At 33.4% G+C, this 25,369-nt stretch overlaps 1 protein-coding gene across 1 annotated transcript in view; it reads right to left on the minus strand.

Moving 5' to 3' along the window:
- LOC126815236 (probable Na(+)/H(+) antiporter nhx-9) overlaps positions 1–20,719 on the minus strand; it is a 69,790-nt gene extending 49,071 nt beyond the window's left edge. Inside the window, exon 1 of the mRNA XM_050540796.2 lies at positions 20,333–20,719. Coding sequence (XP_050396753.1) covers positions 20,333–20,558 — 226 coding nt within the window. The 5' untranslated portion in view covers positions 20,559–20,719. The remainder of the gene's footprint in view (positions 1–20,332) is intronic.
- Positions 20,720–25,369: the final 4,650 nt, after the last annotated feature.

The following is a 25,369-nucleotide window of genomic DNA, read 5'->3' on the forward strand; positions in this document are numbered from 1 at the left end:
TGTATCCCCTGTAAATAAAGTTTCATAAAGCGGTGTAACTTCAGCAGTAATCAACTGAAACAATCAAAAGTCAATAAGGTTCTTCCAGTGACCTAGCGAAACATCCATTATGAAATTTTAAAAAGATCCCAATTGCAGTTTACAGAGTGTTAAAAAATAAATTATGTATGTATGGACGGACAGACAGGGGGACAATTTACAACCTCTCTACCAGGGCTCACACTGGCTTTCGATATTTTTCCACCAAAATGGATTATAATTTTTATATATAAAAAATGTTCATATTTTTTTCCGCCAACTGGAATATTTTATCTGCCAAAAATGTGTGATAAAAAAGACAACACCTAACAATTTTATGTCTCAGCTAGGCTTATTATAAAACAATTACCGATATATACAATACAATATACAACACCTTTAAAAATCTGTCTTTACATGATAGATAGCAAAGTTTGGATTTAATAAGATCAGACTTTATTTTTGGTGACTTTAGTCTATGTGAACACTGTACTGCACAATATATTTTCAGTATTTACGTGTCAAATCTCATCCAAGGATTGCCAATTTTCTATAAATTTATGTATTGCGTGCACAATGGGCCTATTGTTACTTTTAGGTATCGTAAAGGTATCAGAATCTGAATCCCTGATAGAATATTATAAATTTCAATTATATTTGTTAAGAGATTCTTACAATATACCTGTCGTTAACTTTTAGTGCATTTTGGCGATGGTAATATGATACAAATGGCAAACTGTTTTCTCGCTCAAGAATCGTCACTATTTAACTCTTTCTTACGTTTTCGACCAGTGGTGATATTATAATTTGAAATAATGATATCCGATATGCTTGTATTGTTTACATGACGTATATGAAGCCACTGTAAACGAATTCTTTGCAAGGAACTGTCGGCCATTTTGATTAGGCCTACATGTATTATCATTTTTTTTAAGACCAAACGAAACATCAAATAATCACCGCTTGGATTAATCATTAGGAGTAAATTGTGACTTGACATAGGCTTTATATATATATATCATTCACAATTATCAATCAACTAATCATTAATCCAAGACAACTGATAAGTGTTACTCATTGACGCGATTCGGATTATCGACAGTTGATTAATTTATAGTTTCCCGCCACATGAATGACACTCAATAATGATTAATCCAGGATAAATACGATTAGAATTTAAAGATTTGTCCGCCAGTTCTCAAAAAGAATCACCAGTACCGCAAAATTATCGCCCAAATCAAATTTTAATCGCCACTTTCATATTTTTATCGCAAATTGTGACTTTGGCGACTGACAGTGTGAGCCCTGCTCACTACACAGTGACATGTTTTGGTATATAATATATTTCATATCTTCTTGTATTAAAGATACATTATATAAGATTTAGATAAAGAGTTGACCATTCTTGCTATAATAGCTCAAAAATAGATAATGTAAAATGAAAATATTGAAAATTTCATTCAAATTATTTCATTTTGAGCCAAGCTATCACTGTTTGTAGTTTTGACAAGATGTGTGCATTGTGCTAACCATTTTTAAATTAAATTTTTATATGGCGAACCATTCTAATCTAGTTAAAATCTCAAGGATCCGATGCCATTGAGAGTTGATTATGGTCTTGTTTTGTTAATAAATGTCTAGTTAATAATTTATATAACATTTCAGGCCTAAAGAAAGACGTGCAATAGGCAGATTTAGCTATTGCATAATGCATGTTTAAAATCACCAAAGTCAGTTTTTTACATGTATCTTCCTCACATATTCCTTAATTTCTAGACTGTCTAATGTACACGTAGAACCATGTGCAAATGTGATTGAACAAAATCAATAATTTCTCCCTAGAAAAGTTCTATTATTGCAATTCCATGTTCATCTTCGAATAAACTCCAAGTCATTCAAGACTTAATCATTCTGGGTTTGAAAGCTTGCCAAAATGTCCATTACAAATTTCAACAGTTCATTACTTCAAAACTGTTGACATATCACAATGAGGCATGAAAATTTCACAAAAAGAAAACATTTCGAGTCTACAGTAAATATGACTGATGTAGATCGAAAAAAACTGATTTATAAGGATAATAATCAAATCAATTTGTAGAATTAAACCTCAAACATTTTTGTATTTAACCCTTCACATTTGAAAAGCAGACTGAAAGAAAACGAGAATTTCTAGTCCTGTCTTCCCATTAATAACAATTGCTAAAAGTTTTCAATATTCGTCATTTTCGTGATTACTTGTTTGTATTAATCAATGACCAGGAAAACGATGTCTTTAATTCGTGACTTAATTTTTAAGGAATCTAGTGCAGTTTATGACTATAGACACTGTAAATCTATGCGGAAACTCATTAGTTTAATTTGTGTACATGTTGTCAGTGTTTATCTATGACTGGGTCAAGCTACTACTCTATGACGATACCTTAAACCTCATTGTCTGTTCAAATACATTCGTTATCTAGCACTTATACGTCACTATCAAAACCTTGAGAATACTAACAAGTTTTTCCACGGAAATTTTCCACACATAATTTCTAACACCAGACACACTTTATCCAAAAAAATAACCGTGCAAATACATTTTGAAAGGAAGGGATCTTACATCCAATATTTGTTACCTTTTATGCATTCTTTTAGAGAAGCCATGGATTAAATCATTTGCTGTTAGGATCTCAAGCGACCCAAACTCTAGCAAAGCCCACTGGATAGTAAATACATGTATAATTCAGTTTACATTTTTAAATGAAAAAACAAGTGGTATTACATACTGTTACACTCCATTTGAACTCAACCGTCATTAACGTGTAATAGTGATATATTTGAACGTTTTTTAAAATCGGATAAAAATTGTGACCTCTAAAGGATCCACAAGCTAAAAACAAGATTTTTCGTACAGTCAGGGGCCATAATCCAGGAAGTTACATTTTATATTTGATATTATCATAAGGAACCAAGACCTTTGGGTTATAAACATTCATTTCAAGTTCCATCAAAATCGGACAAAAGCCAAAAACATGATTTTTTGTTCAATCAGGGGCCATAATCCATGAAGTAAAGGTCCGATATGTGCCAATATAAAAAGGAACCGAGATCTTTGGGATATAAACCTATATTACAAGTTTTGTCAAAATCGGATAAAAATTGTGACCGGTAAGTGTGTCCACAAACAAAATGTGGACGGACAGACAGGGGCAACGACAATATATATTGTCCACATGAAAATGTGGGAGTATTAAAGTTCATGAAATTCTTTGCCCTTCATATTCAGCCAATACTTAGTAAAAATAAAACTGTTTATATTAAATTTAACCATTTTGAAAGAAATAAAATTGCAGTTGTATGTAAAGATTTACAAATATCATATAATTAAAAGTGTCTGGAAGAAAATGAGCAAGAGAGAGAATCACTAGGCTAAGTGCTGTTGGGTTTTAGAAGGTTGGCATTTAAACATGTCCCTCTCCCTGCTGAAGAGCTCTGTGTACACATGAATTATTGAAATAATCAATTTATTTCTGTAAAAACTGGCTGAAATCTTTATCGCATGACTATTGTATTGAATACTGAAAAAATGAGCATTAATAAAAGGTGACAATTAATCCAAATTTAATCATTTATAATTTAATAAAAGCAGCTCTTCAATGAGTTATATCATGTAAACTTTTGTTTAAAAGTTCATCAATTCATTGTACTGACGTTCAGGTTGAACCAGTATAGTTGACTGGTTTATTGTTTACAACCAATTTATACTATCCTTGGTCGAACTACAATTTATGAGATAAAACCAATCAAAATTTGTTTTTTTGCATATGTCATATGTTCAAAAAACTAAATAAGCATACACGGATTTGATAATTTTTGATATTTCATAGTCAATGGGTTGGCCTCCTCATATAACCTCTTAATGGACATACAAATAATTATTTTGACCAAGATCCTCTTAAATATTGTAATCCAGTCTTTTTCTAAAAATCCATCTTAAAAACATTAACGTAAAAAGGTGTGGAAGATAGACAGGAATTTAGAAAACTAAGACACTTATATAAGGTTCACTAGTTCATATCTTGATCATGTATAGAAATATAAAGAAGCAAGACATTGATAATGTATATTCATAGGTATATCACCTCGCCTCATTAAAAAAGAAAGTCACATACTTTTGAGAAATCTAAAACTCATTTTGAGTTGCACAATCTGCAAATATTAAAATTGTAAATCCAATAGATTTTTAATCATAAAGAAAAAAATGTACTGTTTTTGTAATCAGTTATTTTATAGATATGTTAAAACCACATATATTGTGGTATGAGGTTTTGCAGACAAATTTATACATATTTCATAAATTCATATCTGTAGATTTGAGGTTAATTTATTATATTGAGCTCTTATTTTGGGATTTCTGTCTTGTCAACTTGAGGTACATGTACATGTATATGTGTGAATTCAAATTACCGGGTAGTTACATGTACAATCTGATTAAAATACAGATCTGTATTTCGTTTTGTTTTTTTATATTTTTGATGGCCTTCACTACATGAAGATCTGACCGGTTGTAGTGGGAGGTCGCATCAGGGGGTCACACAAGTGGCTTTTGACCCTATGACATCAGACATTTGATTAACCAATCAGCATTAATGTTTCAAGTGGGTATTTGGAAAAACAACTTTTGCTACCTACAGTTCCATGCACTGCACCAAGAACTCATTGGCTAATCCCTCACATCAACCAGAACACAGGTTATACAACAACTCTTCCAGATTCTAGTGTATCGAAGGCAAGAAAACAAAAGCCGATCTGTGTTTTAATTATATTGAATTAGTTATTCAGTGATTTGCTATGGAAAAATTCAGAATGAACAATTCCATTCAGTTTTGCAAAATTTAAACAGTTTCTATCTCATTCCATTCATTGACTTTAAACATATAACTCAGTCATTATCAACCAGTGTGCCACGAGATCTTCCTATGTGTGCCGTGAAATTTTGAATAGCACACTAAGAAAATTTCTCACTAAAGAAGTCAGCTATTTGACTCATGAAATTTGAAGCACTGCAATAAAGTAAGTTCATAGCTGTGTATTTCTTTATTTAGTTTGAGTCATTCTATGTGTCTATGACTAGTCTGTGTCTATGGTTGTATGCTGTCTATGACTTGCCATGTTGTTTTTTTTTGCAAAATTCAAATATTTTACATATATATTTAGTCAGGTGTGCCGCTATTTTTTCATGTGTTCCAAGGTGTGCCGTTGGCAAAAAAATGTTGAGAACCACTGTTATAACTGCAAGAAAATTCTAAGGTTTGAGATCAAATATTCTGAATTAAGAGTGCATTACTTATTATATACTCTTCAAAAAAAGTAGAGGATAGTGAGATGCAAAAACCTATGCAGGTTGCGATATGATAAATAGTCATGGACATTTGACATGCTTTGAGAGTATGTTAACAAATGAAGAACTTATCGCCCCAACAGAACCACTGAGCTGCACATGCCACATGCAATAGCGCCATACACGTCAAATTTGACACTTCAAGGAATGGTTGATGAAAACTGCCGCGTGCTGGTTTATCTATCCATGTTTGCTTTCCTATCGGTTCTTGCATAAGATTTACTGTTTAACGTATCTTTGCTTTAGTGTGTTACGTTTAATTTGATCGGGAGACGTGTTCGTCGACATAAACGTCAACCGACAACACTTCAAGAATTGGCCGTGGCACTGCAAGAGGAGTGGGTCAGATTGCCCCAAATCGTGATTGGACGGTTGATTTGGAGCATGCCATGACGAATTGCTGAATGTCTGAGGATTGGTGGAGCAATTACTCATTATTAAGACAAAAATCAAAAACGTCCATTTTCACTTTCACAGTGTATCTCTTTGTGAGTGAAATGGGGCCGTCTGATAAGCCGCCCATATGAACTGTTTATGTTCATGTGTAGGCAATTGGCCTGTTATTAACATACACTGATCACCTCTAATAAAAACAGCAGTGCATTTCCGCAGTTTTGTATTGTTTCTGAATATCCCCTACTTTTTTTGAAGAGTATATAATAACCAATCCCCTCAATGTTTTAGAGGACCTTATTGGCAAGTCTAATCAGCCTTCACAATGAAATTGAAATGAAATGGGGTTTAATGTCCTCCTGTTGTGCACCAACCAGGCTAAAGAAGATGAGAATATGCAATGCACTCTGCTTCAGCATACCCTTTATTTCAAGATAGGTTGCCAGGCAACGAAACATATGCCTACAGCAGCTAAATCGTCCAATTGGTCGACAATGGTTGTCGCGTATTTATAACTTTGTAGGTAATTGGGGATTGTTAAAATTCAATAAGCTTCTTCGTTTCACTAATTTAAATCATGCATATAAATTTCACAAAGATCGGGTGATAACTTTTGGCGTTAGAGCGTTCACAAGGTTCAATAAAGAGAGCATTCACAAGATATTAAAAAAAGGTCAAGAGTAATAACCAGTTATAACCAAGCAATTATGAGAAATAATTCAATTTTGATTAGCTTCTGGTTCTTTCTAGTGCCAAAATTAATGGTACAAAGAATGTACTGGTAATCAGATGATAACTTTAGCTGTTCAAGTAATTGAAAACTGTTGAAAATTAGTAGGTGTCTTCATTTTGTCAAAAGGCCTATAAATATCAAGTCAATCGAATGTTAACTTTGGCCTTTAGAACAGAACAAAATTGTTCAAACTGATCAGGGGTCATAACTCTGATATAAATCAAACATAAACATAGTGTATAAATTCCAACTTTAGCCTTTACAGCAGCCAAAAGATCTTTCACTGTGGTGATGGCCATAATTCTGACAGTATTTATCAGAAGTTGTTTGATCTATGTTGGCCAGAAAGTTCCTTGGAATTTCCCAGCCTGATTTTCCCTTGTCAGTGGTGTAGGACACAGGATCTGACAAGGAAAAGTGTCAACCAGTAATCATTTGAATGGCACAAAAAAAAACAACTAAGGGGTTCTGTGTGGACAACAGGTACAAGTAAAAGAACCCTTGCCGTTTGGGATTGAAAGCTGGGTAGGTGGAAATGCTGATGTCTTGGCAAAATTTTCCTCATAGCATACTGTAGAAAGTTTAACCTTATTTGTTTTAATTTTTTGAGTCTCCTTTAAAATTTGTGTTTGGTGATACTACTGAGATCCCAGTTATGATTAATATCTTTTTCAGCCAATGAAAATTTGCATGTATACATTTTTTTGTTTCATTATTGAAGAACTTAATTACTACAATGTATTCTGAGAATAACCATATTTCATGAATAATACAAGAGTGAGCTTATCCATGTGATCAAACCTCACGAATCATCTAATCTAATGACAATCCAAATACTCAAAGCAGTAGCTAATGCACTTCTCAGAACAAATTATATAGAGGGTTTAACACCTTGAGAGTGCTTGTTTCAAAAACATGCAACAGTCAATCCTCTTTATACAGGAATGGTACAGTTTTTCTTACAACACAAAATCATTGTAGATGAAAGTTGATCCTTTCTCAACATTTATAGTAATTTGTAATCAAGACCCCCACATTCTCTTCCTTGTAAATGAGATTCACAAATACCAGTTAATAGAATTTAATCCATATTTTTTGCTTTGTTTTTAATGACATGGGTCCCAAAAAGGGCATTTCCTTTGCTTAAAAAAGGTGTTTCCAGCGGCGGGACGATTTACCCAATACTACCCAATACTACCCAATACCACCCTAATACAACCTCAATATCACCACATACTACCCAATATTACAACATAATGATGTAAAATGTGCATATCAATTGAATTTATTCAAAAATAATTAGTTATAGCGCAGAAATTGTACTTTAAATGCGATTACCGATCTCTGGCTGTTCCATTTGCCTCCCTATATCAACCAAAACAAGCAAAAACTAACCCAATACTACCAAATACTACCACATACTACCCAATATTATCAATTAACAACCTAATATTGTCAAATAGCAGCATATTAGTATAATTACTGCAACGAATATTCTATAATTTGCAGAAAAATTAAATGTTTGCGCAGTTATCTCCCTTTACAACCGATAAAGAGATTTTAGATTATTCATCTTCTTTTGCGTTGCAGTTGGTTTCCAAGTCGACGAAACTAATATAAGAAAACCAAGTATTATATTGTGTATATTTCAATCTATTATATATAATTATATACTGTATTATTATATAAGATGGCCAGCGGTCTATAAATAACAATTTCAACCCCTCTATGGGTATCGTCAGGAGGCACGTCCTTTAATAAAAAAAAATGCATATGTTTATATTTTTCATGTCAACTATTAAGTCATTGCATAATTACTTTCATTTTAAAATGAACGAAATTGCACATGTTTATTGCAAATGTGTAATGCTCTACTCATATATACATTCCACCTGACTTAACAATTAATCAACGGGTTAAGATTGTTGGTTGGGTAATCACGTTCTGGTTTATTTATATTATCTCTCGATGAAACTGCTACCAAATAATACACTTGAAGATATTCTTTTGTCAATATTGGTTTTAGCCTCTTTCTGTTGTATATAGACCCTTCATGTATATTGTTGTTGTTGTTTATTACAAATACGCCGGCTATGATTATCAATCCGTCTATATGCAGTGTTATCAATGTTAAACATATAGATAACGTCCACCAGTTAATTGTCATTTTGTAAAAGTTGGCTTAATTACTAAATACAGCTTTGATTGTATTAATCATTTAGTGTCAACACTATAATCGGCATGTTTCCGGATATACGATTTAACTCAAAGTCAGTGTATATTCACACATCTCTGGCATCCAATAGAAGTTCCAAAAGCACATTTCTTCACTCTTGTCTAACCTCACACTCTATGTAAGCGTAGTCATAATTTTATCGAATATTAGTCGATATCACTATGGCCCGTGGTCAACAACAAAAACATGTCCAACGGCATTGTGGTAAATGCGCTGTGAAGTGTAAAAATGGAATTATATTTTGTGACACGTGTTTGAAATGGTACCACATAGATTGTGAAGGCATTACTGATGTAAAAGTAAAAGCCCTTTCTGCCAGCCCAGAAACATATATTTGTGAAATATGCAGAAGTTCTGGTGACAAGTTTGATTATCTCCTGGGAATAACACGACTGGGAAAGGTTTGTTTGGTTTTTTTCATGTATCTTATTCAATTTAAAAAATTGCATAAAATATTTATATTTATTTTGTCCAAAATCGTGGATTTTCTCCGAGTGCTCCGGTTCCTCCCACTGCTAAAGACCCCTACGCGCCAGCGAATTATTGAAATAAAATTGAACCACCAGGTCAGTCCCGAAATGACCTAGTTTGTGTCGTGTGAAGGGTAAGCGCTTGTTATTATTTTGATTCGCATATGTTTATATTTATTTTTTCATGTCAACTATTACGTTATTGCATATTTACATAATGGATGATGGTTATTTATAAATTAAACATTAACGAAATTGCACATGTTTATTACTCGTAAATACATTCCACCTGACTTATCACTTAATCAACGGAAATAAGATTAAAATTAAAAACACTTATATGGATATACTACTTCTGAATTTATTAACATGCTACGTTTCGATACACATACAGATATCATTATCAAGCAAATTTTTATTTGTGAAATCTACCTCTATATGTCTTATAAGAATTATGGAAATAAGATTGTTGATTGGCTAATCAAGTTTTGTTGTGCTTGATCATCAAAGAAACCGACAGAACTGTAAGTGTTTAAGCAGATTAGTGAAAGTAAGGCTTTGTATTTTATTTTCAGGCCGCAAATCACAGTGTTGACAAACTGAGAAGTGTCGCAGAAAGAGAGATGCTAATTCACAAAGAGAGGCGTGTCGATTTATCCCCTACAATAGTACCAACAGAATTTCTGTTAACGAAATGGCTGACAAATTATTGAGGCAGTATACCAAAGAAACCAATGTCAATGCAGTAAAATCTACGGGCGATGGGGATTGTCTCTTCAATGCAGTCTCAACGCTGCTGATAGGGTGTGAATCTCTTTCAGTAGAGTTGAGATATCGCACTTGTTTGGAGATGGTTCCGAACCACGCAAACATGGGTACCGCCTGACGCTACCCATGGAGGGGTTGAAATAGTTATTTATAGACTGACGGCCATCTTATATAATAATACAGTAGTTAACTATATATAATGATTAAAATATACACAACAAAATACTTGTTTTTCTTATTTTAACTTCGTCCTCTTGGAAACCCACTGCAAAGCAAAAGAAGATGATTAATCTGGATAGCTTTTTATCGGTTGTAAAGGGAGATAACTGCGCAAACATTTTATTTTTCTGCAAATTATAGAATATTCGCTGCAGTAATTATACTAATGTGCTGCTATTTGAAAATATTAGGTTGTTAATTGATAAAATTGGGTAGTATGTAGTAGTATTTGGTAGTATTGGGTTAGTTTTTACTTGTTTTGGTTGATATAGGGAGGCAAATGGAACAGCCAGAGATCGGTAATCGCATTTAAAGTACAATTCCCGCGCTATAACTAATTATTTTTAAAAAAAATTCAATTGATATGCACAGTTTACATCATTATGTTGGAGTATTAGGTAGTATGTGGTTATATTGTAGTGGTATTGGGGTGGTATTGGGTAGTATTGGGTAAATCGTCCCACCCTTTCCAGCATTGAAAGGTGGTATGGTCACAAAAAATTACTCGCAGCCCCCTAACTTCAAACTGTGCTTCGTCATCCCTGCTATACTCTTCAACTTTAGGGTTTTATCTGTAAACTTCAATAATAATATTTAAAGAAGCTAAGTCTCTAACTCAATATCATCCAAAATCTTCGACATTGAAAACACTAATTATTTGTCAATTTAAATCAACATTGATGTTGTAATCTGACGGAGAAAGAATGGACTTCTTATATCCAATAATTAAGACAAAATAAACATTTTACCATTGGTACACAACTCGTGTACCATGGTGCATTTCAGTGCCATTTTTAACAAGGGACTCGTTGAAAGAGGCTAGATATATTCCACAAGTCATGTCAAACAGTGACGCCATATTCTTATCTGGAGAGCATGCACAATTAATACTATCGGTATAGAGTTGAATAACCAGACACTAGAGATTGCCATTCGATTGAGACTTCTGGCGTATTTCGCCGAACATAACTGGTTAGAAATTACAGTAAAAACAGAAACGATTGAATGTAAATCAGTTTATATACATTCACATTGCATTATTATATGCGTTGCGACCCATTTGTGTCAATTTCTAGATCCACAAGCCAACAGTGAGGCTGATGTCCATCGCCGAAATAGGAAAATAATTAGAGGACACATATAAATTTATCACAAATTATCTTTTACAAAGTATTGAACAATCAAACAGTATATCTTTACTTATAGTCTAAGCATACAATGTTTTTGATGGAATAATTATAGCATATTAAGGGGAAAACATGCTCTATGCCTACAGATCTAGAGTTTGGTTGTATCAACGGGTCTATTTTCCATCTTGCTGCAAGTTGTGCAAAGTTCACTGTTTTCTTTCTGTCATTAAATGTCAATTCATTATTGCATACTACATATTTAATTAATTTATAATAGTTTCTTTTTCAATTTGTTTTTTCCATTTATTTGTTTATTTACCTTGCCTAAATTCATTGTATTGGATTGTATTGGAATTGCTCAATTGATGCTTTTATCAATACCTGGTTATAATATTATGACATGTAATGTGGCAAGTTGAGTCGGGACATGTAGGCTATAATGTAACCTAAATGTATACATAAGTGGATTTCGTTTCATTTTTTTCGAAAATATTGTACAGATAAAAGAGGAGGAATTACAGGGGTAATACATTGGAAAGCTTCTTCAAGAACTAAAGCATAAACTATATAAACGAGCTTATAAAAAGGAAAAGTTTGTATAAAGACGTTTCGTTTGCACAACTGGGTGATGATAACGACCAATCAAATTGCGTATCGCTCTGCTTACCCTGAGCAGAAAATGCTCATTATCAAACTTAGTCAAGGTATTACTGTAATGAAACTATACACCAAGTTTCATCAATCTCACTTAATTAGAACTAAAGTTATCGTGTCCCAAAGCATCAACCAATCAAATTGCTTATCTCTGCTTACCCTAAGCGGAAAATGCTCATCTTCGAACTCCATCAAGGCATTGACCTAATCAACACATACACCAAGTTTGAACATTCTAGCTCAATTAGGAAGAGAGTTATCGTGCCCCAAAGTATCAACCAATCAAATTGCTTATCTCTGCTTACCCTAAGCGGAAAATGCTCATCTTCGAACTCCATCAAGGCATTGACCTAATAACCACATACACCAAGTTTGAACATTCTAGCTCAATTAAAAGTTATCGTGTCCCAAAGCATCAACCAATCAAATTGCTTATCTCTGCTTACCCTAAGCGGAAAATGCTCATCTTCGAACTCCATCAAGGCATTGACCTAATCAACACATACACCAAGTTTGAACATTCTAGCCCAATTAGGAAGAGAGTTATCTTGTCCCAAAGCATCAACCAATCAAATTGCTTATCTCTGCTTTCCCTTAGCGGAAAATGCTCATCTTCGAACTCCATCAAGGCATTGACCTAATAAACACATACACCAAGTTTGAACATTCTAGCTCAATTAGGAAGAGAGTTATTGTGTCCCAAAAAGTGTGACGGACAGACAGACGGACAGACAGACGGACAGACAGACAGACGGACGAACCCATTTTAATAGTCCCCTGCTTTCTTCGAAAGGCGGGGGACAAAAATATTAGCGATTTAGCTCCTTTAAAACTGGAAAATATCAACAGACATAATAAAAAAACACTGTGACAGATAAATCATAGCAATTTGTATTCTCAAGGAGAAATAATTGTATTAAATCAATTTCTAGATAATATTATCTTATCTTTATATTAGAAGATAACTGTCACCAATCACCACATAAATAATATGGATAATTAGAAGGATCCTTTTCATCTGAAGTCACTTCAGTCAAATACTGATAATATCTTCCAGCATTCACCCAACTTAAATCAACCTATTTTTCACTTGAGATAATCTTTAATAAATATCAATAAGCTAGATTTTAGACAAATTAAATGTAATCAAGCAAATGAAATTAGGGGTTAAAAATGCGCTGATGACAGTTCACAGTCAATTCTGAACATCAAAGACAGCTGTGTATAATATTTAAAGTTATGATATCATACAGAAAATAATTTTTTTTGTCCTCCTGCAATCTTCTTGTACAAGAATATTAAAAGGTGTCTACGGTACAATAATGATATCTGACAGTTGGGGTGTTGTTGGTTTATCTCAGTCTATCTTTACCTGTAATACGCCCCATATCCAAGTAGCAATATCTGGAATATTGCAAACTTCCAGTCAAATCTAAAGTAATTGTATGTTTCTCCCTTAACAGATACAATCATTTTAAACAGGTAAAGCCATAAAATATTAAAACTTCCCATAGGATAGAACTAATTAGCTTTCTTTATGTAAAGACAACATCTTTTAAAAATAGGTCAAGACACAAAAGCCCACTGACACAGTTTTGTCTTTGAGAGGTACTTTGGTATTTTCTTAGCTTTTTTCTTCAGGTATAATGTTGTATTTGGTTGGTTAATACCGGTAGTATTAACACAGTTCTTGTTGGTATTTTACATGTAGTAATACCTGTTCAAACATCTTGTAAAGTTTCTATTTAGAATTGGTTTATCTCTACCTAATTGCCTTCTGCACCTTGACTGACTCCTATCCTATATAGCATAGTTTAGTAAACCATGTCTGTCTACCGACATTTAACTTATTGTTACGACCCTCCACTACAATTACTGACCTATATACATGAACATTGTACAATTTCGGTAAATAACTTGTCTGATATTTAAGACACGTAAAAGACCCTGTTAATACAATATACCTGCATATTCCCCACTTTTCTTCAACAAACACTCTCTTCTCACTTTTTTATCAATAAATTTGGGGGATTTTTTTTATTTCTTGAAGCATAATAAATGTTTTGAAATTATACTCATCTCATTGTATTGCATTTCATGTGCAATTACAGAAATAATGTAATGTAATAAATCTACTGATCCGCAGAAATCCAACATGATGTGCTATTCAACAGTCACAGTCAAATTGGCTATGTTAAAAAAATTATTGGAAATCTATTAGTGAAGGGTAACTGTCCTAGATTTCTCTTATGATACTATTAGTTTCGTTCTTGTGTTATAGTCGATGGGTACCAGAGCACAGCAGAAGTCTTGGGTGGACCAGAGCAATTCTGTTTCACCTGCTATATATTTGCTATTATAATAATGCCTATTTGCATAAGCGCTAAGCTCCCAAACCTATTGACTATGTGGTTTAAACATGTGGGAACTATTTGGATAACCATGCTATGGTATTTGAAGTACATATGCACTATTTTTTTAATATTAGAAAACATTGTAGGATGGCCACAGCTAACATAAATTTGAACTCGACCAGACATTCATTTAAAGTCTATAATCGCAATTAGAATGGATAAAATTAATAGACAGACTAAAATAAATAGAAAACTTTGATGCTCAAATGAACCAAATCCGATGACTGTGAGTTAAGAGTCAAACTTGTCAAACCACAATTTTATATTTGATTAAACAATATAACGATTGTCACTTAGAGAGCTGTATTCTTCTAGTACTTACACGCACAACATGCAAACAATTTGCTAAATAGTATTTTCTAAAGGAAGCTTTTCATTTGTAAATGTTCTGCATTATAATTAGGGTAAAACTGCAACCTCACTATCACCATAGAAAACAGAGATAAAATAGAAACAGCAAGCCAACAGTGAGGCTGATGTCCCCTGCCGCAATCCCAAAATAAATAGATGACACATATTAATTATTTGCAGATTTATCTTTTTGAAAAGTATTGAGCAATCAAACTGATTATCTATACTTAGTCAAGCAGAAAATGTTCCCGATCGAACTTGGTCAAGGTTTTGAAGTACCTGGTAGTGAAACTATACAGTAAGTTTCATCCCTTTCCATCAGTTAGAATCAAAGTTCTCTTGTTCCAAAGCATCGACCAATGAAATCGCTTAGCTCTGCTTAGCTTTAGCGCAAAATGTTTATCATTGAAATTGGTCAAGACATTCTCCTAATGCACATCTACACCAAGTTTAAACATTTTACCTCAATTAAAAGCAGAGTTGTTATGTTCCAAAGTCTTGACCAATCTAATTGCATATCGCTACTTGGCCTAAGCAGAAAATTGTCATCATCAAACATAGTCAAGGTCTTGATATAACGAATCTATACTCTGAGTTTGATCACTCTCACCCAATTAAAACCAAAGTTACTGTGTTCATAAGTCTAAACCAATCAAATTGCCTATCTCTGCTTAGCCTTCGTCAAAAGTTTGCATCACTGAACACTGTCAAGGCATTCACCTAATAAACACCTACACCAAGTTTGAACATTCTACCTCAATTAGAAGGACAGTTAATGTGTTCCAAAATCTCGACCATTCAGATTGAAGTCTCTACTTAGCCTTAGCAGAAAATGCTCAGCATCGAACTCAATTAGAATCAAAGCTATAGAGCTCCAAACTGTGTCACCGTTTGACATGACATGTGGAAGAAGGAATCTTCAAGTTCTTATCACAAATGGCCCTGGAATGCATTATGGTACACGATTCGTGTACCAATGGTAAAATGTTTATTTTGTCTTAACTATTGGATATCAGAAGCCCATCTTTTCCTGGTAAGATCACAACATCAATGTTGATTTAAATTGGCAAATAATTCATGTTTTCAATGTCGAAGACTTTGGATGATATTGAGTTAGAGACTTACATGTAGCTACTTTTATTAATATGTCTCATCTATTTATTTTGGGATTTCGGCAGTAGACATCAGCCTCATGCACTGTTGGCTAGTTGAACTTAGTGATGTTTCATAAATTTTACATTTTTTAAATGGCTTGGAGTCAAACAGATTCGTAGGCTAAAGGATTTCAAGAACAAAGATATAATTTACTAATAAAGCTTCAGGGGGTCTTTGGTGCATTATTCATCAAGGCCAAGTCACCTCATAAACTTCTTTTACACCAAGTCATAAAAATCCTCTTTCCTTTCTGGTGTATAAAAATCACTTAGGTCAATGTGAGTTTTCAAAATTTTAGTAGTGCTGACTAAATATCAGCTAGGACTGGTTGAATTACATTTTATCAAATTTATGCAGAGCAGATTTCTTATGATCCATCAATTAGATAATTTGAAAGGCTACCAGTAGTTAAGCTTATAAATATGCCTTAAAATCCAAGTCATGTAGATACACATCATACATGTCAGACTTACATAAATCTAGAAGGTAAATAAAAACCTGCGTCATCAATCAAAAAAGTACATATTGATCTGTTCTAGATCATACTAAAAGAGTATTCACTGTAAATAAGCCATTTTTCATAGGGCATATATATCCTCTGCAAAACCATCCGTCTGATTTGTCTGTGATATCATTATCTTATATAATCAACTTTTGTTTAAACTGTAAACTCTATAAGATAACCATGATGGATGTAATTATACAATAAAATCTTAGTTTATCTCCATTCCATTCTTTGTATGTGACGGTATACCCTAGGGCACAAAAGAAAACTAATTTCACAAAGATATTGTTGAATTTCAACAAAACTTAACCATAGTACTCAGTTAAACAAAATGAAATGTTCATCTTAAATCAATAGATCATCAGAAAGACAATAATCAGTCCTGAATTAGTCAATATAAAATATTCATTTTAAATCGTTAGATCTTCATGGAAAATGTTTTACACGTATAATGAAACTAAAATATAACGATTTTATAAATTTCAACATCACGAAAGTGTGAGCGTACAATAAACCAGGAAGTGATCATGATGTTATAGCAGCCATTTAACACATCATGAAAGTGTGAGCGTACAATGAACCAGGAAAGGAGCATGACATTATAGCAGCCATCTTGAATTTGTGACGCCATATCAAAAAGTCCATCAATTGATGAGCAATTGTACAAGGAACAAGCATGCCTAGTTTCATGTCAATTGTACTTGAATTGGCCAAGCCTAAAGTCAGCCTTTTTCGAGGGTAGCTTCGCCCCCAAGAAGAAAAACAAAAAGAAGATGAGTAGTGCTTGGGGCCCTGTTCCTGGTTTAAAAATATATTGTATAATTAATAAGAGTTTCATAAGCCATATAACATGCTGCACCCAATTTAATTGAATTTTACCATGTGATAAATCAATTAATCAAGCCTTGGGAAGGTGATAAAGCTAGTAATTAAAGAAATATAATTAAGGTGAAGAGCATACAGATAGAAGTAACACCTTTATCTTACCCTGAAGCATTTTGACACATCATATTGATGTAATGTTATGACCATCCAGACTATAAAGTACTATATAAAAAATAAGATTAATTTGGGTAATAATTAATTATGTCTAGAAGCTACAATCACCTGTCAAAACAATATTTTTTTTATTTTATAAGAAAAATATAGTGATATTTATTACTATATCTTAAGATGATTACAGATGCAACTTATGATTAATTTTCTGAAAATTGTAACCATCCTATCTAAGCATAATATATTACAACCAAATAAACAAGATAACTGAGAAAGTCCCAGATATGGTCATTCCAATAGTAAAGATAATTTCTTTTCACAAAGTTTAATAGTCATAAACTATAATGTATATTGGTCTTTATAAATAAATACTTCTAAACATTGGATATTATATATATTCACTATATAATACACTTTTAATACACTTTAGATCATGTATCATATTTATATTCACTGTGACCAGGTACATGTAATACCTTTTTAATACCATTTCATCATGTTTATCAGTACATGTATTTATAATTAAAGATACATTATGGAAGATTGGATAAGGAGCTGGCAATTCTCACTATAATAGTTAAAAACTAGATGATGTAAAGGGAATATGCTGAAAATTTCAGTCAAACTGCTTCACTCTAAGCTGAGAAAACCAAATTTTAAATTCTTTGTAGCCTCGATTGTCATTGTTAGCACTGTCACGATAAATAACAAAGTCTTGATTATCCATTTTTGCGTTTAATCATCAAACAGCAGATCAATGAAAAACAGACAGATAAGATGGCATCGAGAGTTGATTATGGTCTTCTCATGTTAATAAATGTCTAATTAATAGTTTATATATTATTTCAGGTCTAAAGAAAGACATACAATAGGCAGATTTACCTCTTGCATAATGCATGTTTAACCTATTAAAACATTGAATATTTCAATTATGATCTACATTTTATTATTATTTTTTATTATTGGATACTAATTCTTCCCCCACCCTGCCCCAAAATGTTAAAAAGGGAAATTTAGTCAGCAGTTCTTTATCACAATGAGAACCTGGTAAGCAAAGATAATAGTTGATAAACTCTGAACTATCTCTACAATGTTTACAATGAAAATCATTGTCTTATTAGATCTACTTAAATTTATCTAAAACTTTATCAAAAACAATATTTCCTCCTTAGCAAATCAATTATATTGAGAATTAATCAATTATTATCTCATAGCTTATCTACAGAAGGTTGTTAATTGAAATAAATATTTTCACCGATTACCTTCATACATGAAAATTAATATTAGTCAAATAATTGTCTTGGTCAGTTAACGTAAGCTTAATTGAACTTGATGCTGTATTCATTTCAGAACTACCCTTATTGTACGTATTCAGATGAAAGACGCCAACTTGAAATCAATAGACATTTAATACATATATCATGTATGGTCTTAAGATGTTTAATTTGACTTTACATTTACTGTACTGATGTTTTCACAATAAACTCTAAAATCTTTTTTTCTGGATAAATTTCATTAAAATCTATAGCTTTCAAGAAACATATTAGTGTTGATTTTTCCTTGTTTATTTCCATTTCATCTGTATGTATTAACTTTCTAGTGGATTCTAACATTCATTTCGGCTAAATCTGTTAAACTTTTTGAAAAAATATACCCCAAATGATTTATAGAGCTCTGTCATTTTAATCTAGCTGGCTTGTACATGCAAGTATACATTTTGAATTAATTAGAAACTTTTGGCTTTTTAATGATACCAATTCTAATGAAGAGAAAAAATGTATCTATAATATTAAACAACTCATTTCAAATTATGGAATAATGCATAAGTGCATGAACTTTTTAACAATTATCACACTGAACAAAAGAGAATGTTTCAATATAAATTCCTTGTAGCTGATCAATAGGATTTTACTTGGTGCCCAATATTTTATGTTTCTTTGTGTTGAATTAAACAACTCATTTCAAATTATGGAATAATGCATAGGCGCATGAACTTTATAACAATTATCACACTGAACAAAAGAGAATGTTTCAATATAAATTCCTTGTAGCTGATCAACAGGATTTTACTTGGTGCCCAATAAGAGTATGACAAATCATAAAAACAATGACTAACCATTTTGTCTGCCTTAGTCATTTTTATTTACCTACGGCCTACATGTATATTGATGTTTAAGACATTCTCACAATATCTTAATGATCTTTCATTGCCTATTTATTGATCCTAAAAATCTACAGTTTGTACACTAATAATTTAATTAATGCCCAGTGTTTCTAATTGGTTGTATGGTGTAGGAAACCATTTTTTTGTTTAATGATTGCATAGATACTCAATGACCCATTCCTGTATTTACTATGTACATGTATACCTCATTAGTATATTATGAAGTATTCTATAATATTAGACAAGTTCTACTTGCACAAGTGAGTAATGTCATTACTTTTCATTAAACTATCTGAAATATTATAGATTCACATATATGAAATAATAATATTTAACATCAAATAAGTTTAAAAACTGTAATATTATTTCATTGAAGTAAACTATTAAATATTAACTTCATCGTATCTATTATATCAGTGGGCTACACACAATTTCATCGTGGGTGGAGTCAATGTCAAGGTTCATCAATATGGGTAGATTATGTCGTTGAGTTACCCGTTATGGTAAAACACTATTTAACTATATCATAAAAATTCTGAATTTTCTTTAAATAACTCTTTCAAAACACATCTCTAATATGCCCAACATATTGTAATTGGATCAAGACACGGTATATTAAATGTGGGACCGTGATGGACCGTGCAGTAATATAAGTACGGGATAATAACAGTAAAGTTACAAGGATAGATAGTAAGATAGTAATATGCATTAAGTCAATTAATTTTAAAGAAAATAGTATTTCTCACCTAATTTTGTAACACTGGCTAATAAAACCCACAGACATATCACGTATGGTATTTCTACATGATGGAAGTTCCAAGCAGCGAGTTTGTATCTTTCAGTATGGTTACTTTCACTTTTTTCTCCATGTTCAGCCGAATCAACGGTATCTATTTGCCATGTCGTGATGAACAAAGCTACGAACATTGTTAGGCCAATTTTATGAATGAAAATTATTTTCCTTTCTTCCATGACTACACTTAATAAAGTTCACACATAACAGAAACGTATAAAATCTGAGATAGTTGTGTCCAAAGACCAAAACATGTGACTTATGTGTGCAATGATAACATCCAGATTGCCGCGACCATTGTGACGACCAAGCATTTTTATCACCTACCAGTGTAGGAGCCTTTCGCCACTCGATTTGATGACACCGATTAAAAGGTCGTGGAGTCTGCGCAACACGTAAGTGGTAAATGTACTGTTACTTTACACTAACAGTAGTGTTATATAAAACAGACATTCTCCCCGAGTCTGTAATGACAGAAACAATATGTGGCAATAGTTTTTTTTTACTATTTATGTGAATTGGAAAGTTATTCTTTAAAGCTTCCAAGCAAACACCGATTGAAAAAATAACTGTTTTTGTGTTAGGGCCTATAACCAAAAGCCAGCAATTATCAATAATCTAAAAAAAAATTGAGCTAAATCAATAGATCTTTAATATTGAGTAGGCTTGACACAAAAATAATATAGGTGGGCGTAAAACTATATTTGAAATATTAAAATTATGTGCGATTTTCAGTAGTAACCTATTTCCGGTCTTTTAAGAATATACACGGGATTATTATACTTAAAAGTATATTCCCGTGTTGTACATATATTCAGTTGTTATCTAATATGACAGAAATAGTTCGAATATGTGGAGAATTTCTGGTCCATAATTAAAAAAAATCGATCTGTCGAGGCTGTCATATTTGTACTTTCGAATTCTATATTACAAACGTTAAAATACACCAATATCCTACACAGTCTATAAACATTATTATGTTACTTATATAAAAACCAAATATATATCAGAAATTAAATTAATAATAAAATAAAGTTTATATTGTTTTTCTTTTAAAGTTGAAGGAGCTAAATCGCTAATATTTGGGATCTAGAAATTGACACAATTGGGTTGCAACGCATATAATAATGTAATATGAATGTATATAAACTGATTTACATTCAATCGTTTAGGTGTTGACTATAATTTCAAATCAGTTATGCTCTATCGAATGGTAAACCCTAGCGCCTGGTTATTCCAGTCTATGTTGATTTAAATTGGCAAATAATTCGTGTTTTCAATGTCGAAGACTTTGGATGATATTGAGTTAAAGATTTGCTACTTTAAGCCCGCCGCACACCGGCTAACATTTGTTGGCTGAACAATGTTTTCCGACAAAAGTTAGCCGGTGTGCGTTGGATTTCAACACAAACATTTGTTGGCCGAAAAATGTTCACGAGATCAAACTTATAAGATTCCAAAAACAATGTTCGGCCAACAAATGTTAAAGTAGTTAAAAACTGGATAATGTAAAGGGAATTTGCTAAAAATTTCAGTCAAATTGATACACTCTGAACCGAAAATTTAGCGATTGAATTTTCGGCCTAGCCTCGATCATTATTACTAAAGTCAGTACGATAAAAACGTAGTCTCGATTGTCCATTTCATGATTAAATCATGAATGATAGTTGAGCAGCACCAGCAAATCGGATTCTAATCGAGTAAATATCGCAGGCTAGCGTTGACATCGAGAGTTGTTTATGGTCTAGATAAGTTAATTAATGTCTAAAAATTAATAATTTAGATAACATTTCAGGTCTAAAGAAAGACCTGCAATAGGCAAATTTAGCTCTTGCATAATGTATGTTTTAAGTTTAAAATAACAAAAAATAAGTTGGAATATCGCACAACCGCTACCTTTCAAATAATGGCGTCCCAAACACGACTACTTAATCAAAATTCAGCACATCGTCTCATTTTCCCGCCACAAATGGCAGGCATATGGGTAAATATGTTAAATAAATATGTTAACATGATCATTTTGCATAGTTATAAAAGACAGAAATGGAATCTGCCCCCTCTCCCCCCCCCCCCCCACAGCGGTTGCCAGGCAAGATACGCCCACATTATGCAAGAGATGGATAGAGAACAAGCTAAAGAAAAGAAGCGATTTTTCGTACAATCAGGGGCCATAATCCAGAAAGTTCCTGAAATGCGCAAATATCGAAAGAGACTGAAATCTTTGGGATATAAAGATGTATTTAAGTTTCATCAAAATTGGATAAAAATTGTGACCTCTATAATATATAATAAGCTGCTGGGGAGGTCCGTTTAGATTTTCCCGAAATTCGAATTCAACCTTTATTGGAATGGTGATATATTTAAACAGTTTTAAAATCTGATAAAAATTATGACCTTTAGACAATCTACAAGCTAGAAAACACGATTTTTCGAACAATCAGGGGCCATAATCCAGGAAGTTTGGGTCTGATATTATGCGTGGGTTATAAACATACAGTTCAAGTTTCATTAAAATCGGATACAAATTGTAACTTCTAGAGGTCCACAACCTTGATATTACATACGTTTACACTATTTGTGTACAAGTAGCGGCTATTTTGTCTGGCAGTTTTAGTTCGATTTTCGCGAAATTCGAACTCAACCGACATTATGGTGTAACGGTGATATATTCGAACGTTTTTTTTTAATTTTTTAAATCGTATAAAAATTGTGACCGCTAGTGGGACCACAAGATAAAAACGAGATATGTTCGTACAATCAGGGGCCATAATTGAGGAAGTTAGCATCCGATATTCGCGAATATCAAAAGGAACCAAGATCTTTGGGCTATAAACATGGATTGCAAGCTTCATCTAAATTTGATGAAAACTGTGACCTCTAGAGGGTCCACAACCTTGTTATACCATTTTCGCGAAATTCGAACTCAAACGACATTATGGTGTAACGGTGATATATTTGAACGGGTTTTTTTTATTTTTTAAATCGTATAAAAATTGTGACTGCTAGTGGGACCACAAGATAAAAACGAGATATGTTCGTACAATCAGGGGCCATAATTGAGGAAGTTAGCATCCGATATTCGCGAATATCAAAAGGAACCAAGATCTTTGAGCTATAAACATGGATTGCAAGCTTCATCTAAATTTGACGAAAACTGTGACCTCTAGAGGGTCCACAACCTTGTTATACCATATTTTTTTTTACACAATTTGCGCACAAAGAGCGCAGTGGCGGCGCCAGCCGTCGGTGATTGGAGGGGCAAAGATGGGGCAAAATCCAAGGTTAAGGGGGCAAAGGCACGGGCTTTAACTACCAGAAAATTTTGAAAAACAGGTTGCCGGAAATACAGCCTGGTGGTATTTCAGGCACTGATCGATGAGGTAAAGTGTCAAACGAACGGACTTGCGAATCACAACGAAACCCACTCAAGAGCGTCAAAGTAAGGAGTCCTCCCCCAGAAAATTTTGAAAAATAGACTGCCGGAAATGCTGTCTTACAGTATTCTGTCACGCCCCGATCGTCGAGACAAATAGATCTGACCAGATACCGAAAGGGCCCGTCGGTCACCGAAGGCGACCCGCGCACCGATGGTAGGGGGAAATTTGGAAATTTGACAACGGGAAACGCGTTTTGCAAGCACTTCTGGGAGAAATCTAGGTATCATATTTTCCAAATTTATGCTGCTATTTTGACTATAAGACATACTACTGTACTACACAAGACACTCATGACAGGTCTGCTTAATATAATGCTAATACAATGTATTTCTATCCAAATAATAAATTGCATCTTATACATATCGAGGCATGAATACATGTATCAAAGACCATTTCACCTTAAGGTGGCAGACATTTGCACGTCAGCATAATATATTTTACTAATCGTTGTGTATGTAAGATTTTTCGCGTGCGCACTCTCAATTTTTTGAGGGGATTCCGCGTGAATATTAGAGCTCTCAGGGGGGCCCGCTTATACGGGTGGTCTTATTGTTTAATGGGGGCCTGGGAGGACACCGTCCTCCTAAACTCCCTGCCAGCACGCCCCTGGACTCGCCTGATCACTAGTTTATCCGACTACAGAACAAAATGTCAAACGAACGGACTTGCGAACCTCAACGAATTCCCCTTGTGAGCGCCAAAGTAGCGAGTCCATTGGGGACCTCGCCAAGAAAATTTTGAAAAATAGACTGTCGGAAATGCTCTACAACATGCAAGTTTATGACTGAGTGGGGATGTGGGATTTATTCACCGTAGAAGGTACTGATTACCGAAACGTATCACAAATACTTTTTTTATTTTCTAAAATTATTGGGGGGGGGGGGGAAACAGAGGGCATAGTGTTAACACACAAATTGTGGACGGACGGAGAAGCAGACAAGCCTCCGAACAGACAGGGTCGACGAGAATGTCCACATAAAAATGTGGGCGATTAAAAACAAAATATAGCCTATATTGACACTAAACACCGTTACTTAATCAAAATCTGCACATCGTCCCATTTTTCCTCCAAAATTGGCTGCCATCTTGGAAATCTTCATGAAGTGATGTAAATAAAATCTGAAATATTGTCATATGACCATTGCCAATATAAATACAGTGCTATAGCATTATAATTAAGTTGAAAATAAAAAAAAAATAAGTTGGATTATTATCGCACAATGGCTACCCTTCAAATAATCAAAATCAGCACATCATCCCATTTTCCATCCCCCAAATTGCAGCCATATTGGGAAAATGCTAAATATGCTAACATGTTACACAGTTCTAAATGGCAGAAATGGAATCTGCGCCCCCTGGAAACATATATATTGACACCAAACACGGCTACTTAATAAATATCAGTACGTCGTCCGATTTTCCCCCGCTAAAAATGGCCGCCGTCTTGGAAATATCTTCACGCAGTGTTGGAAAAAATCTGAAATATAGTCCTTACTCTGCCAATATTAATACAGTGCAAAATATATGGATAACATTATAAATAAGTTAAAAAT

This window comes from Patella vulgata, chromosome 3 (assembly GCF_932274485.2).
Source record: "Patella vulgata chromosome 3, xgPatVulg1.2, whole genome shotgun sequence".
Classification (NCBI taxonomy): Eukaryota; Metazoa; Mollusca; class Gastropoda; family Patellidae; genus Patella; species Patella vulgata.